Source organism: Macrobrachium rosenbergii, chromosome 11 (genome assembly GCF_040412425.1).
Source record: "Macrobrachium rosenbergii isolate ZJJX-2024 chromosome 11, ASM4041242v1, whole genome shotgun sequence".
NCBI classification, from domain to species: Eukaryota; Metazoa; Arthropoda; class Malacostraca; order Decapoda; family Palaemonidae; genus Macrobrachium; species Macrobrachium rosenbergii.
Genome location: NC_089751.1, coordinates 36,904,185 through 36,921,080, shown reverse-complemented (window position 1 = coordinate 36,921,080; position 16,896 = coordinate 36,904,185). Strand labels below are relative to the sequence as shown.

The following is a 16,896-nucleotide window of genomic DNA, read 5'->3' as shown; positions in this document are numbered from 1 at the left end:
AGTACTCATACAGAAGATCACCTAAATTGCGTGCTGTTGAGAAGAAATTTAAAGTATTTTAAATTGGTTGCATCATTAATTTCATGAGTCCATATAGGCCACCAAACAAAGTGCCTGGCAAAACCAAACATATTGCAGTCGAGCTTTTAATGTAGAGATTGATAATGGTAGGCCCAAGCCTTTTTTAATACTGTTGACTAGGACAAAATATTTTGTAGCCATAATATCTGATGTACCTGTTAAATTGGTTATCACCAAAGGGAACACTTCCAGTCTGGTACGAAATAGCCATTTCCATGCAGTTCTTACTTAATTCCTACATATAGTAGACAACATTCAGTACTTATAGCCTTCTCTAGAACATGGGATAGCAGAATGTAGTTATGCATGCATTACATTGATGCCTGTTTTAGTTGTTTGCTATTTTCTTGTTATTTCCTTTTAACAGATCCTGCCCCAAACAAGATGTTTGTGGGTGGCCTCTCTTGGCAGACAACCCCTGAAAAACTTCGTGAATATTTTGGTGCCTACGGGACAGTGAGAGATGTTCTTATCATGAAAGACCCTGTCACACAGGTGAGGATGTTAGGTTATTTCTCTCTCTTCATGTTAAGAAGAGAAAAAGAGGAGGAGGAGGAGGAGGAGGAGGATGATGATGATGATGATGATGATGATGATGATGATGATGATGATGATGATGATGATGATGATGGATGTTGAAGAGCTGAGAAATTAAAACAATAGTGATAAGGAACGAGCACACAGCTACACAGTTTTGTGACGTTAGCAAAGATTATTTCCACCATAACTACTGTATGAAATTTTCATGCATTTTAAAGCTACGAGATATGGCCTAAAATTATGAATTGACTTTTCATAATTTGTGAATGAGATATCCTGTGATGGCTAAATAAAATTAGTGACATTATCATTAATACAAGTGACGTATGAGACACTTTTAAGGTATAGTACAGTGAAAGATTTTGCAGGGCTTTGCATTTTTTGGTGATTTATTAAAAAAAAAAAAGCTGTAGGAGGGTGGTTGTAGCCAGTCATTCATAAGGCAGTCGGATCATTGTATAGCATTTAAAAATTAGTTGGGTACCGAACATGTAATTATTTGGAAAGAATTAGGCAATCCTTATTTCCTTTTACCCTTAAGTACTCTGTGGATTTTTTTTCTCTACTTACACAGCAAGCACCTTCTCTTGTGATTTCGTTTTAACATTAGCTGCATTTGAAAGGAAAAAAGTAAATTTATCAAAAGTATTCAGATGTATTTTAATAGAATTCAAAATATTGTTGTAGAATGAACTAAATTTTCTAGTGCATATGCCAGCATGTAAACAGATTTATAAATCTAAAGGGACCTGATATGGAGTGCTAATATATTTGTCTCCCTCTTCCTTTTATTGGCTCTTTTTACGTAGTAGTAAACGGGATATGAATTTTTAAACCAAGTCAAATTTAATTCTCAGATAGGGTATGTTTCTTCTTTTCTTTGAGGCCTTTTCTAGACATTGGCTTTAGAAAATAGTCAAAGTATTCAAGAAGCATTACAAAGTTTAGCTAGCATTATATGAACCGTTTTCAGAGGCCTAAGAAAAATAGACATTTTAAAAATATAGCTTACAGGAGGGCAGAATTGCCTATAAGAAACACCTGTACAGTACAGTATTAGGCACCTTAACTCTTAATGGTTATTCTCGTGTGTTTCAGAAACTTTTTGCATCAAATTGTCCTTTATACTGAATGGTATCCCCTCGCTCTTCCATTACACTCCCCCCCTTTACTTAAACACCTAGATGTTCAAGGTTTTATGTTGAATGCTTCCACTTCTACATAACCAGGTGGACATAGGGTATAAATATATTTATATATATATATATATATATAGCTAGTAAACATTTTCATTGCTTTTTTTTAGGAATGTGACATTTTTTTTGCATGGTACTATATCACCTTTTCATATTTTGATATTGATTTGACTCTTGGTGAGCTTCAGAAACCTAGAGACATTTGTCACTGTATTAGTTGCATATGTTTTATCTGTTTCTTTGTCTTCAGGCTTCTGATGTGAGAGCTTCAGTTTATATTCTAGTGTGGATTTAGGATTTGTGTGTTGCCTAATGTCGTAGATTAATTTTTTGAATAGAAAGATTACAGTACATAGCTTCTACATTTTTGCAAATTTTTCCTCTGCCTTCATATGTGTTTTCAAGGTTGATGAATTGTTTTTTTTTTTTATTCAGCCCATATTTAAGAAATTTTCAAGTTTTGAATTAAAATTTTATAAAATTAAAGGTATTCATTCATTTTTACACCTGAGGACTGAACATTGGCAAGGGTCCTTGGTAATAAGAAAGGATGTACAGTGTGCTTCATTCATTCGTAAATTGTTTCAGGCAATGAAACAATACTTAAATTACCTTTGAAGTCTAAGTGGTTAAAGAGTCCCGAGGTCAACTTTATTTTGGGTATTCATCACAGTTGTAGTTTGTCGTTTTGTTTTCTCAGACAATACAGCACACCCTTACTTGAACTCAAAGGAAATACACATAACATTAGTTGTGTGAATCAGTTTTACAATCGAGTTCTATGCCTAAACCAGTTTATATTGTAAACTCAAGAGGAACTAGTTGAGTAAATCAGTTTTGTTCCTGAGTTTTGTACCTGACCACTTTATAGCAATTGTTGATAAGGTTGAACACGCAAAAGTTCTGTTAGTGTTTGATCCTGCAGTTATTTCAGAATTTTTTATATTTTATATGTTTTAAGTTATTTGAAATAGTATAAGGTTTTTTTGTCTTGAGGGGTTGCAGGATGTTATGGCTAGGTTAGCGGTAGTGTTCTTTTTCAGTTTAGGTATCATAGCAATATTTTGAAATGAACACAATATACTGATGTTCTATTATTTTTTGGTATTTTAACACGACAGGACTAGTAAATTAAGGTTGTGTTACCTTACAGTAATCAAAATATAAGTAAGGCATTAAGATTCACATGGATTTGGGGGAAAATTTTTTAGAAAAAACAGATGAAGTGGTATAGGCTTTATTCCAATAAGGAAAAACTCCAGTTATGTTGAGGATATTGTAATTGAGATTCTTTTGGTCCTCGGGTGAAGCAATAGTGAAGAATGGTTTTCTTTATATTTCATTTATGTTTGTTCATTTGAAAGGTTTTTAGAATTGAAGAGCATTCATCAGGCACACTGTAGGCAGTATACCTGTATTGGGTATTATAATGACTGTATATTTGATATGTGTTTGGTAAAACTTTTAAGATTAAGTTATATTGGAATTCTAGGGGCCTTTTTTTTTACATTAAAGAATTGCCTTTGCTTTTTAAATTTCAACAGTTGTATGAGGTAATGTAATGCTGTACTGTACTTCATTGTGACTAACTCATAATGTGGTTCATTTTTACAGGAATCAGTTGTAAAATTTTTAGAGATTAATCATATCCTTATGCAAGGGATGTGTAAAAATGTTCTCTTAGGTATTCACATATTAACCAGGAAGAAACTTTGTTTTGGGCAATGTTGTATGAGAGAGGTAGCAAGAATGAGGAAAGCTAGTGAAGCCATAACTTTCAAATCCATGGGGAGGGGATGGGAGCTTCCAGGAAGCCTCACATATGCTAGGCCCAAAGAGGGGACCTAAGCAAATCCCATTAGCCTTGGGGAATTGAGGTTGTCGAGAACTGGAAGCTTGCTTCCTTTTTGCCTGAAGTGTATTTTGTAATTTAAAGTTTTGATGGTTTTTCAAGTAAACATCTTGACAGCCTCAGTCCCTCAGTCAAGATGATATGCATCAACTGTGTCTTAAGTGTAGTTAGCTACGTACTTATGAAATTTTGTGTTGATACTAAAGCCAGGTTTACTACATAATTTGTTATTAACTCTCAGATAATTCTTTGTGAAGGAAGTCAAAGAAAGGAGAAGCCAAGAAATATGGTGAGAGGTGAGACCTTAGTTTGAAGTCGGCCTTGTTGCCGTTGGTCGATGTTGACTTGATTTTGTGTCGCACAGTCTCACAGATTACTGTAATGAAAGTGGTGTTTTTATTTACGTTGGGCAGCAGTCTTGTGGTGTATTTTGAGAGGGTTATGTGTAGAAAGGTGCAACCCATATTTACATAGATGATTATAATGTTATGAAATAAGCTCACAGTTAACACAAGACTATCAAATTCCTGAATCCCATTTATCAAATTCCTGAATCCCATTTGTTTTTCTTGTACAGTATATTTCTTTTTTCAAGTTAATGAGTTGAGTGCATATATTGACCAGATATATAGTATACAATATTGACAACCTACGTTATAGATGAAGAGAATTGAACATTGTCAAGGTACTCAAATTGGAGTTTGGTATTCTTGTTGTTTGCCCACAGGAAAGTAGTTGATAAATCCTAGATAATTTTTTAGCCAGAGTGTAGCCTATTACAGTTGCTGAGATGTTTTGTTTTTAAGTATTGCTGATTACGGATATGCTACTACAGTTGGCTGATGTTGGGGCATTGTGTGACGTAAGCCTTTTTTCATTATATCTATGAACGGTATTACATGTTTGGTAACGGTAGTATTGATGGGAATAACAAGCAAATATGCAGTTAGTTTTTTTGTGTAATCTGGAGATGTAGCAAAGAGATGATCTTGTAAATTGAACCTCTTTAATAGACCTTGTGTAATACATGGATTTAATAACCTAGGCTCGATATCTATTAATTAATCTTAAGTAATAAAACAGCTTTGGCCCCTCCCAATGTACAGTTGGAACGCACACTCCTATTCATATGCATAGTAAAGCCTTGGTGGCATATATAAATAATATATACATTGTTTGAATAAAGAAACTTAATAGAATGTACATAAAAGTTTATTTTGATTCAGCAAATCAATGTTATACTGTCCTGGAATATTAACACTGACATTTAATATTGTCTGTTGCTCACCCCACATTTCTTATTTTATATTCCAGAGAAGTCGTGGATTTGGCTTTATCACCTTTGGAGATGCGAGCAGTGTTGAGAAAGTTATAAGTGTCCCTAACCATGTATTAGATGGGAAAAAGATTGACCCCAAACATGCCACACCCAAAAACAAGGGTCGCACAAACCGCACCAAGAAGATCTTTGTAGGTGGGGTTAGCCAAGAAACTAGTGCTGAGGAAGTTAAAGCTTACTTCTCCTCTTTTGGCAAAGTGAGTGTTTTTCACTTGATTGTTTGGTATTGCTTTGTATTTTAGTTATGTGAATTAATTTCATTGTGACCAGCATTAGTATAATACTCTCTTTTATGCATTCTTTCTCGAGAATTTTGGTTTTGGTGAATGTGAGGGTACTGTATAGGTTATTGAAAATGAAGGTGTAGCACTAATTGCAAAAATTTACACAAATATTTCTGTAATCTGCTGGTCACCTGTTACTGAAGTCATTGAAGATTAAATTGAATTTTGTGTTAAGAAAATGAATTCCATTTAATATTAAAAGTGTAACAGTTTTGTCATTTTTCTTCAATGAATGAATCTTTTAAGTTAGCCCTTAGGCATATAGTTAAACACTTTTTATCTTAATACAGTACAGAGTACCTCATGGTTACTGTATATTGGGTCTTAAATAATTATAAAAGATTTGATACTGCAGATTTGATATTGCTACTTGTCCAGTCCACCCTAAAAACCTGACGGAAAATTATATCTATTAACAATATATACAAAAAATAAATCGGTAGAAATTGTATAACACAACTGAGAACCTAAGAGACATTAAGAGGAATTAAATGTCTTTGCAGATAATGGATTAAGGCAATACTAAATGGGTACTTAGCTTATTATATAGTTTAGCAGGCCATGTTCGAAATAATTTTTTTTATATATACAGATGCCAGTTGCACATCTGATTACCGTGTAGGTTGAATTTAATAATACCCTATCAGTTAAGCTGTAGTAATCCAACTCCTCCTTAAAGAGTGAAGTATTGTAATTAGAAAGAGAAACATTAGTTTTTTAAGTGGTAAATATTTAGACTTTTTCCTGGTGGAGTTGCTCCAATGTTGCTTAGGAATATTGTCCGTATACTAAACAGTGCAAGTGGAATTAGTGCTATAACTAGATCTATACCTGAAGGAAATCTTTAAACCAAATAAAATTTGTGTTGAGTTACTTGGTGTTTAGTGCAGTTTTTTAAATTGCAAGAAAAGAGGGCGCAGAATGGGCACCTTGACACCAGTGCCTGGGCTATCCTTTTGATATTAAGGGAAACAATTATGGTTAATTTCCTAACTTTGAAAAAATACTTTTAACACCTTACAAAAATACTTTTAACACCTTACAAGAAGATTCCAGTTGATAGTTAGAGTATTCAGTTAACCTTTTGAAAATATCTAGATTAAGCAAATGAAATTATCAGATTGTGCATCTGAGAAGTTTGCAAACAAGAGTATTATGACTTTAAAACTGAAGCAGGTTAATAATTTTCTAGTACTTAAATTATTTGGTGGATACTTTTCCTTGTCTGTGTTGTATGTGTATGCAGATTTCAAGTCGTTCCCTTGAGATGTTAATTATGCATTTACTTTTTTTTTTTTACTTTTATAGGTTGAAGAAGCAGTTATGCTTATGGATAATCAGACTAAGCGACACAGAGGCTTTGGCTTTGTGACCTTTGAGTGTGAAGACGTCGTAGAACGTGTGTGCGACATTCATTTCCACACCATCAAGAACAAAAAAGTTGAATGCAAAAAGGCCCAGCCAAAGGAGGCAGTTCAGGCTGCATCGTTACTATCAAAACGCCTTCTTGTAGGCCAGACAGGACTTGCCACCCCTGTTGTCACAGCTCACTCGGCTCAACAGATTCAAGCTGCTGCAGCTGCTGCTGCTGCTGCACAAGCTGCTGCTCTTAGTGGCTATGGGAAATTAGTGGGTGGTGCTTCCTATCCTCCTCTCTCAGCATACCGTTACACTCCATATCCTCTTCCATCTGCTGCTGGTGCTCCCCCAGCTGCTGCTCTTCCAGCTGCTCCTACTTTAACAGCGGTTTCGGCTGCTCCCACAATTGCTAACCAAGCAGCAGCTTTCTCTACCCCTGCCACCCCAACCTTGCCCACTCTCTCAACACATGCAGGGCTCACTACCCCTTATCAGGGTTACTCACTCACTAATGTGGACATGAGTTCCTTCCAAGGTGTTGACTGGAGTGCCATGTACGGTGTGGGTATGTATGCTTAGTCGTGTACACCTACATTTCTCACGTCCACCAGAAATTGACCATGACTTAGTAACCTTACCCACCCACCGTCCTCAGTTTAGCTTTTTTTTTATTTTTATATTTTTTGTCATTTTTGGTTTATGTTATTTACATTACCTTCTTGCGCTGGAATAATGCACACTTTGTCCAGCCCACCCATCGTGCCGCTGTGAGCTCTCCCTTGCACCAGATATTCTCAGCCTCAGGGAATTGTGCATAATTTTAAGTTGTCCTTTGTGTAACATCTCCTCTTATCCCTTCTTGGCTGTTTCTCCACTTCCACACCACCCAACCTCTTCCAAACTATTCAGCTTGTCCTTTTATTCTTTGCTTTTCAGTGCTTTGTCAAATTATGGTGGCCTTGCGAGCCTTTTTGTGACAATGACTTGAGTGCCATAACGGAATTATGATGGGCTTGGGCTGGGCTTACTGTGAATTGAAGTTTCTGGTATACATACTTCCACCCAAGTAGATCTCTACAGTACTTAGTATTATGTCTCTCTAGGCAGTGTGCACCTGATGCCATTGCCAAACACTTAGTCCATGTACTTAAGGCATTTCTCAAACATTTTGTTTTATTTATTTTTGTTAGTAATATATGCGTAAGTGTCAGTGCTAAGCATACTTGCCCAGGCCAAGCTAGAAAAATAATTGAAACTTGGACCTGCTCAATGTGAACAAAGGAAGATGTAAATATTTGTGTATGGATAAATTTTTTTTTTTTGCAGGCTATTTAAAGGTCTTGGCACATAGTTTGAAAGGGGGATTGCCCAAGTCTTGCCAAGTAGAAGCCTTGTGTGTGTGGGCTCCTCCTCCACATTGGGGAAGCCTCTTTGGCTATGCCCCTCTTGCAGTACAAGAAAGGGCTAATAGGGTCTTATTTGGTGCAGCCAAATATTCTTTTAAAAGATTTGCATGATATTGGGGATCAAGATTTTAGATTTGAATTAGTGTTTAAGGTCACAAGTGTTTAAAACAGGGCCTGGGATGTAGAGTCCCACATGTCCTTGTGTTTAAGAAGAATTCAATAAGTCAGTGGAGTTGGTCCCCTGCTGGCTACATTCCACACTGGTCAGTGAAGTTGGCCGCTGCAGTCAGTTGAGCGGCTGGGACTAGCTTACTATAGCAAAATGCGTAGTAATAAGTGCGAAGCAATACTCAGTGTGTGCGTTGCGTTTGCTTCTCAAGTCTTCTCTGTGAAACACATAACACCTCAGTGGTACTTGCTGTGTTACACCCCCATGTACCTTGTTCCTTGTCCTAGACTTCCAACTTCCAGCCACTCTCACCCTGATCATCCACCCACCCACCCAATTACACAGCCCACTTGCCATGTGCAGCAGTAAGCATGCACCCAATTCTGCGGTCTTCAGCAGCAACTGTATGCGCATCAGTACATCATCACAAGTGCACATGGCAATGTAACCTTTGCAGCCATGATTGTGCATTTTGATGCACATGGGGACCTCGGAGGCCTGGTCTTGGGGTCGCCTCGAAGAAGTAAGTATGGGAGCTAAGTTTTCTCCACCTCGCCATCTGATGTTAGCAAGCGACAACCACGGTAACAACCATCTGGCATGCCACGTATCCATTAATATCCTTCTAGGCCTGTCTAGGAAGTCTGGTACCAATGTAGGCAGCAGCATTTTAACATTTTGATACTTAATTTTGCACCACATGGAATGACCAGCAAAACCATGTAGGCCTTTTATAAATTACTTCTATTGTATATCACTGATCTCTGTTTCATGTCTTTGCATAGGCCTAGATGAGCCAATAGCTTAGAATGTAATGTACATAGCTTTATGTGTGGTAATATTACATACAAGGATTCCATTGGTTGGATATAAGGCTGATTTTAGACTGAAAATATGGTAGCCTAGGTGTCTGGGATACAGTGTGTTATTATTTTGAGATTGTGGCTGTTGTGCAACAGATGAACATGGAATGCCTAGAGTTGTCCTCTCCACCTGCCTCTGTAACCCCGTGTGTGTGTGTGTATGCGTGCGTATAAGATGGAACAGGGTAGGAACTTCTCTCTGATATATACATTTAAAGTTGTCCTAAATATACACTTTTATTATATCGTGCAGATGATTACTTCTCTAATTGGCCTAGGGAAAGGCGAGTTATTTTGTGCTTCCTGTTAAGTTTTAATATTTGGATTATGCTTTTATTCGCAATAATTGTATTATTTCTTTTGTTAAGTCTTAGAGCCCACATAAGTTAGTGTAAGTTCCTATCCTGTTTCCCCTAGGATAAGGATAAGTATTATGGAGGAGGTTGAGACGTTCTGAAATGTTATGTCGCAGCTTGCCAACCATGATTTCATATCCATCCTTGGGCTTCAAGACCACCCTGATAAGTTGCCTCCTGTGTATTACGCTGTATTTTCATCATATGTAATTGTTCAGTGATGTTGACCCCACAGCTCTGGGATCATTTGCCGCCTCTGGTATGTCGGTCAGTTTGTAGAGTTGGGTCTTTTTATTTATTTTTTTTTTTTATCCTGATATTAAGCATTATTCAGCTCATAGATTAGATGACAAGTCTCTCAAACTACTGCATTCTTTTGCCTTTGCTTGTGGTCTTTGCTTTTTAAAGCTGTAGAGGATTATGTCTAAACTAAAACAAATTGCTTTTGCATTCCTTTTGGACTTCTGTGAGCTGAAGTGTTTAACTACCTTCTTTCCTCTGGGGTTTGTACACTAGTATAGCAACTCATCTTTAGCCTAAACCACCTGTAGTTAATGAGGAATATATTTCTTCATTCTTCTTTTGAATGTACCACTTTGGATCTTAATTTTTATTAATTGATTGAATTTATTTTTTTTACCGTGGTAATCTAACTTCTACGTTGCTAGCCAAGCACTGTCTATCTGATAGATTCGAGTCGCTCCATTATACATATTACCCGTAGCCCTGTCTTATACCTATTTGTGTACTTAATGGGGTGTGTTGAAAAGACATCAATTTTCAAATCTAGTCATACCAGATGTGATGCTTAGTTTTTCTTTTTTTTTTTGTATTTGAAGTAGAACTGCATTTAAAATAGTTTGCCTTAGATAATTGTGGATGTCCCGTAGTACTGCAGTACAGTAATTTTTGAATGTGTAAAGATATGACATGTGCCTAATGGATATTTCTCCTCAAGGAAACCCTTGTACATTATATTGAACCTCCCTTTTTTGAAGCCTGCCCTCCCCTCATTTTTAAAGTAACAATCTTTTTGCAAGTCTTTGAATCAGATGCTAAAATTAGATTTGAAGTAAATTAATGCTGTATTGAGAACTTCTATTGCTGAGGTTCCACACATACGATATACTACATCATTTTGGGACAGATTTTTTAAACTGAGAAAAAATTTTTTTATAATGTTCCTCCCAAGTAAAAGAGACTTGGCTTTTAAAGTTTCTATGCCTTTAGATGATTTAATTTAAGTTTGATGCCTTATTTTCTTTTACTATTAGAGGTAGTGACAAGGGCGGTAGATAGTGCAGTGGTTACCAATGCCCCAGTCCTTTTCCCTTCCCCTCCCTGAGGTGCTACATGGGCCAGTTTTATTAGCCCTCTTGCGGACCAAATAAATCAGATGAAGCAATAAGTGTTATTATTTTTTCATAATGGGAGTAAATAAAGTTATCAGTGGGAAAATTAGTATTTTTACACTCATTCAACAAACCCTTTTGCTCAATCACCCTGTGCTCAGTTGGAATTGCTCCAACCATGAGCATAGGCAGAGATGAGTTGACAGTGTTGCTCCTTTGATAGGAAGATGGAGCCCCAGAGGAAATCAGGTGGAAAGAAGGTATGAATGGAAATCTTGAAGAGGTAAATAGAATAAGATGAGATTAAAAAAAAAAAAGAATAGATATAGAAGGAAGGGATGAACTGTACAAGATCTACCATCTATGTCTACTCTGGAAACCAAACAGTACTTTGATTATTTTATTTGCATTGACTAGAAGAAACATGTCGAAGGTAATGACAAACCAGCCAGCAGGCTTGTGACCCCAGTAGCGAGATGGGTGTGTGGTGGTGTGGTGGTTGTGTTGGACAACCACAGTTCACTCCTTAAAGAGCCAAATTTAAACCTTAGAAAATTTAAAAACATAAGGGTGAACCAAAGTGGAAACAAACTTGGATTCTCAGTGTTATCATATTGAAGATAATGAAACAAATGCTGTATTCTTGATTTGCTATGTTTATATGATAAGGAAGTGTTCAGTGTTTTCACTGTATGTGAGGTTGCATTGTCTTAATTTATTAGAAAGTCATTAGGTGCAGAAGCAAAGTTTGAGCTCTGAAGGCATTATGATCACATTAGAATGTAAGGAGAAATAAACTTAGGGTAATTTTCATTACTGTCATAGATGATGGCTGGCCATTTGGTTTTATTTTTGGCAGATGACTATTAAATTCGATGGTCCCTGTGCTAGTTTAGCGAGAGGCAGCTAGATTGAGTGAATATTTGGCAAGTGTTGTTTCAGACATCAGATTGACTAGTTACAATTATTTACCGTAACCCAGTTATGCATCTGAACAAAACTTTTGCCAATTTGGGAATATGTTAGGTTAACGGGTGCCATATTGTGATTTAGGGTGGGGTAATAAATGGGTCAGTTATATATAGTTTCCATGGACCAAGTAGATAAATATTTATTCTGCAAAATATATTATTAGATAAAGTGAATGTTAGTTTGATGTTGTGTTTTAGCCTAGAGATCAGTTGTAAGGAACCAGCTGTCTTATTTAATTTTACTTTTATAATGCTCTTGGTCTTCAGCCATGGCAGCTTGTGAGTGACCTGAATAGGCCAATGGCAGTTCTAGTACAGTAAATAGTAGTTTGTGTGTGCATCATATAAGAATGTTTTGCAACTTAAGAATTACATTCTCCCTTTTGCAAGTTGCAAATTAGTTTCCATTCTTTCAACACTGAACATGTATAGTAAAGTTAACTGTGCACAATTTTAAAAATATATATTGTATGCTTTGACAGCATGACTAAATTTTGAATCCCCGAAGTACAGGTCATCAGTTTGGATCCCTATCTGCTAGTTCATTTAAAGACCGATTATACCATAATTTGTAAACTACTGTATTTGCTATATTGATATGTGCCATCCATAGAGTCTGATAACCTAAGGATTAGAGGCACAGGCCTGGGTATTCTACTTTACAACAGCTGGTTTCACGCTCCTGAGTGTCTTCCTGAGTGTGGGATATATATCATATTACTTATCAACCTTCCTGTTATATATTGTACAGTCAGCTTAGGAGGACACTGTAACTACTTAATGAGAACCACATCTCATATTTCTTTTCCTTTCTCATTCCCACAAAAATATATACCGGGTCACAATTTGCTTTCTCTGTGTAGGAATGATGTAAGGTCCAGTTTTCCAGCTCCAGCTATTTAGTGTTTAAACTCAAGTGCCAAAGTGGTATAACACAGCTATTTACATCAACCATCATTTTTGATTTGTACAGTACATAAGAATCTACTGTATTCGTATAGATTTATACTTATATAATATTTTTTTTCTTTTCATTAGAGGCTTTCATGTCCTCTTGGTATTGACAGCTAATGTTCTGTCCGATCTCAGAATCACTAAAGTGTGTTTCCTGTTGTAAAAGGAAATGATAATAATTTTTGTGTGTGATGATGATCAGGAAACAGAGAAGCTGCTCGTTAGTATGGTACAAATTTGTAAATTCTATAGTGGAGTTCATTCAAGTGTGAGTCAACCCCACCACACCACTACGATACTGCAAAGCCCATGAAGCCATGCAAATGTTCATGACTGTTTACTTAGATGTATACAGGATCACCATGCCGTGAAGCAATAAGTGTTGAAACCCTCTATTTTTGTACATAAGACTGTGAGCATTAATGATATAAAAGTCAGTAATAAAAATGAAATATTTTCAAAACCAATGCCTCCAGAGTGTATTATATTTGAATATCATCAACCATATGCATCTAGTGCAAGTAATTCACCAGGATCTCTCTTTAACACATTAACAGAAAAAAAAAATAAAATTAAGTTACATGAAGAAGAAAGGGTCTTAAGCTTACCCGTACATTGAAATTTTGTAAGGTTATTTGATTTGCTTTATTATAATTATGTGACTTTGGTTTTAGACTTATCATCTTCCTCTGCTTTTTTGTTTGGCATTGGACCCTTCTCTCCTGTGGTTTGCTCTTTTTGGATTATTACATAGTGTGCCCGAGTTACCTTTACCTAGGGTAACTTATTTCTTGTATGTACTTTACTGTGTTGTAGACTAGTGGTATCTACATTGTATACCGACCAAGGCTGTAGTATTGGTAGAAACGAGTGAAAGAGTGAGTTTGAGAGGACTTCTGCACAACCATCACCAACCAGGCACTCTCTGTAAAGGTCTTTCATGATTACCTGGATGGGAGTGTTTGGTGGTTGATGCATTGTGCAGTGGCCAAGGGACCCAGGTACGTGGCCCATATCCTGTGATGTGATCATGACATCACAATTGCTCCCTGTGCAGCCAGGCCGGCCTTGCATGTTGTAGCTCCCTATAAGTCCGTTAAATTTTGGGAGCGTTACTTTCTTGCTGTGGTAATGTACTGAATGTGCTAGATTGTCTTTATAAGTTTTTGGATTTCTTTGTAAACCTGTAAGTTGGGCTTCCTGAGATTTGAAAATAAAGGATGATTGTCTGAAGCATTTCAAATAAGACTGCTCAAAATAATTCCTGTGGGGATATTTTAAGCAGTTTTTTTTTATTAGATAAGGGGAAAACATTTTGTTTAAATGGAAGCTCAACTTGAGAAACACATTGGACATGAGAAACACGGGACTGTCTTGTGTTAATGCCGAGATAAACACAACCAACACAAACATACACATGGGGATATAAACACAAAATATAGGGTTGACCTATGTTGGGTTAACCACATGTAGGGTTGACCTCTGCTGTTGCCTCCTGAGGCCACAGTGCCCCACCCACCACCACCTGTTCACCAGTAAATCAATGTAGCATGTCATAGGTATCAATTTTTCTTTAAAGCCATTCTATGCAAACTGATTTTGCATGCAAGTTCTAGAGACCCATAGAAAGAATTATCATTTCCTTGATTTCATTAGTTTGGGATGGTGATCACAGGTGGTGGGGGAAGGCACCCCTGGTGTCCCCTGTAGCCGCGGTCAGATACTTGATACTCGCTGCCAGTCTCTTCCATGTATATGCTCACATTGCACACACACATATAGTAATATGTAGTTTTTGCAGCTTAATTTTAGTGATTCTATTTAAGTGGCAGTTTGTGTGCAGAAGGGTGGTTTACCATGGATGAGGCGACAGTGTAAGAAATAGAAATGGTATTGTAGGTACAGCTGTACTGTAGTCGTGACTGAGCTGTAGGTTTGGTATTGTAGCCGACCTAGCATCATAGTGCTCGCCCGACGCCTCTGTACAGGACCTTAGTCAGCCAGCCGCCGCAGCTCGCAGCCCTATTTCTACGGAAGTAAGAGGTTACTCTCGTTAACCAGCCCTTCTGTTTTTCTTGCCAGCAATGGATAAGGCAGCCATTAAAGCCAACTGATATTGTGTTCCATGATAAATTGTCAAGTTAAGTTTCATAGGTTAATCATGATTGTGTTTTTTGGGGTGTATGGTGTTAATGAGAGATACTTGCATTACTTTAGTTTCTGTCCCGTATTGTGGAATGCCACTGGAATATTCCACCCTCTAGAAGTTTCTATTTTGTTTGTTTATTTATATTTGTTTGGCTGCGGGCTGCAGGCTTGCGGGCAGCTGAGAATTTGTGAGCATTGCACAGTGTAGTTTGTACATCTAGTAATAAAATGTCTATGGTAGAGAGTAACTGCTTGTCTTTTACATTTTATCTCTTTTTTAGCCTGTGTAGCTCTACTGGCTTTGGGATTTGGCTAACGGTATGTGTACATAAACCAACGATGTGATCCCCCCCTATATGCGGGCAGTAAAAGGTCACACTAATCTCAAATGCAATTGCCTAAATATTGATTGACAATAGTGAATTTATTCATCATAATAAGCTCTAATATTAATATAGTAATATCCAGTAACAATTGCCTAATATTGGGTAGCAGGAACCAGGTTTAATACTAATACTGTTTGAAATGGTAGAAGCACTAGCAAGCTGATGATGCTGCCAGTGCATTAGAGATCAGGTAGCTTCCCCCCCCCCTCCCCCAACCCCTCCCCTTCAGTCCCCTCTCCCACACCTCTTATATTAGACTCAGCTGTCCATTATGCATGCCAGGACCAGTCACATGTTGCTGTTAAACATCTTTCAAGAAACCCAAATCAGTCCAGTTCTAAATTGACTATTCTTAAAATTTCTCATTTCTACGAACAGTTTTCAGATTTCTGTCTTATGAGGTGACTGCAAGAATTGGTATACCGTATTAATGAGATCAGAGTTGAAACAAGAAAAAAGGAGGGCTGTGAAAATCACTTTATTTATTGAAAAAGAGTACTGATATTGAAACTAAAGTATAATCTCAATAATTGTCCATGTTTCAAGGAAATGTTCTCACCATATTAACTAATTTGGTTATTTTGAAGTCGAGGAGTTTGGCATACGATAGAATACATTTTGAAGAAATAAGGAAAAAAGTTTACCTACTGAAAGTAAAGTGGCTTAGTTCCAAATATATATTTTTTTTTGGAGGGGGGGACGGCCGCTTGGGTTCTGTATGTTACAAAGTATCAACCAAAAAAACTTTGATTCTACTAATTTTATTTGGGTATGGCAACATCAGGGAACAGTCGTTTATTTTATAGGTATAAATAGCAACGAAGACATTGTAGGTTAAAAAAGGCTATTCTGGAAACAAGGTTATACTGGATACTTTTTTTTTCCAAGTTCTTTACCAGACGCCAGTTGTGAACTGCATTAAAATTGGCTTTCCAGCTTTTATTTATATTCTGGTTTTAAAGTATATAGCAAATTTGATAAATTCAGATTGTTAGGAAAAGGCCTTTTCTACATGCCTTGCTAAATTTTGTTGAAATTTGGTCCTAAATTATGGATGAGAGCATTTTATAGGAAAGCTGAGCAGCTCAAGTGTTCATGCCATGAAGTTCATTTAGTATTTGCTTAGAAATACACATGTAATATTGCAAAGAAAGTGGAAATGCATCAAACTGGTGAATACCATTACGGGGTCTAAAAAGTAGTAACGAAATGTTGGTATATCCCAGCGCAAAATTCTTGAAAATTAATAATAGTAAAGTGACCTTTTGAAAAAAAAAAAAAAAAAAAAATGTTTACCATTCACGAGAAAAACGACCGATATCTACCTTTAGTATTTTGACCTGGAAGGGACTGCTTCAGGATGTTTTTTAATGCCTCAAACTGTGAAGGATTCATCCTATAGAGTATTTTTGGAAAGAATCAATCTACGAAGTAGAACACTTTTGGAAATGCATACCAAGTTCTGTTTTTCTTTCACTAGAGTGTTTTGAAGCTCTTAGAAATAGCATGATTTTTTTTAACATTTGATGCAGTAGTAACATTTTGATTTTGATTTTAGTGAGGTGCCAGGGCTGTCGTTTACCTCTTCGGGCATTCTGTGTGCAGAGTATTCTTTGATATTGTCTTAAGTTTGCTCATTA

At 36.7% G+C, this 16,896-nt stretch overlaps 2 protein-coding genes across 7 annotated transcripts in view; one reads left to right on the top strand and one right to left on the bottom strand.

The window, feature by feature from the left end:
- Positions 1-15,115, top strand: part of msi (musashi) — a 294,988-nt gene extending 279,873 nt beyond the window's left edge. For all 6 annotated transcript variants that reach the window (XM_067111616.1, XM_067111614.1, XM_067111613.1 and 3 more), the window contains 3 exons: positions 449-576; positions 4,984-5,205; positions 6,601-15,115. In XM_067111616.1, the coding sequence (XP_066967717.1) occupies positions 449-576; positions 4,984-5,205; positions 6,601-7,230 (980 nt within the window). In that variant the 3' untranslated portion in view covers positions 7,231-15,115. The remainder of the gene's footprint in view (positions 1-448; positions 577-4,983; positions 5,206-6,600) is intronic.
- The window catches only part of LOC136843331 (uncharacterized), a 282,587-nt gene that overhangs the window by 10,200 nt on the left and 255,491 nt on the right, over positions 1-16,896 (bottom strand). The window lies entirely within an intron of this gene.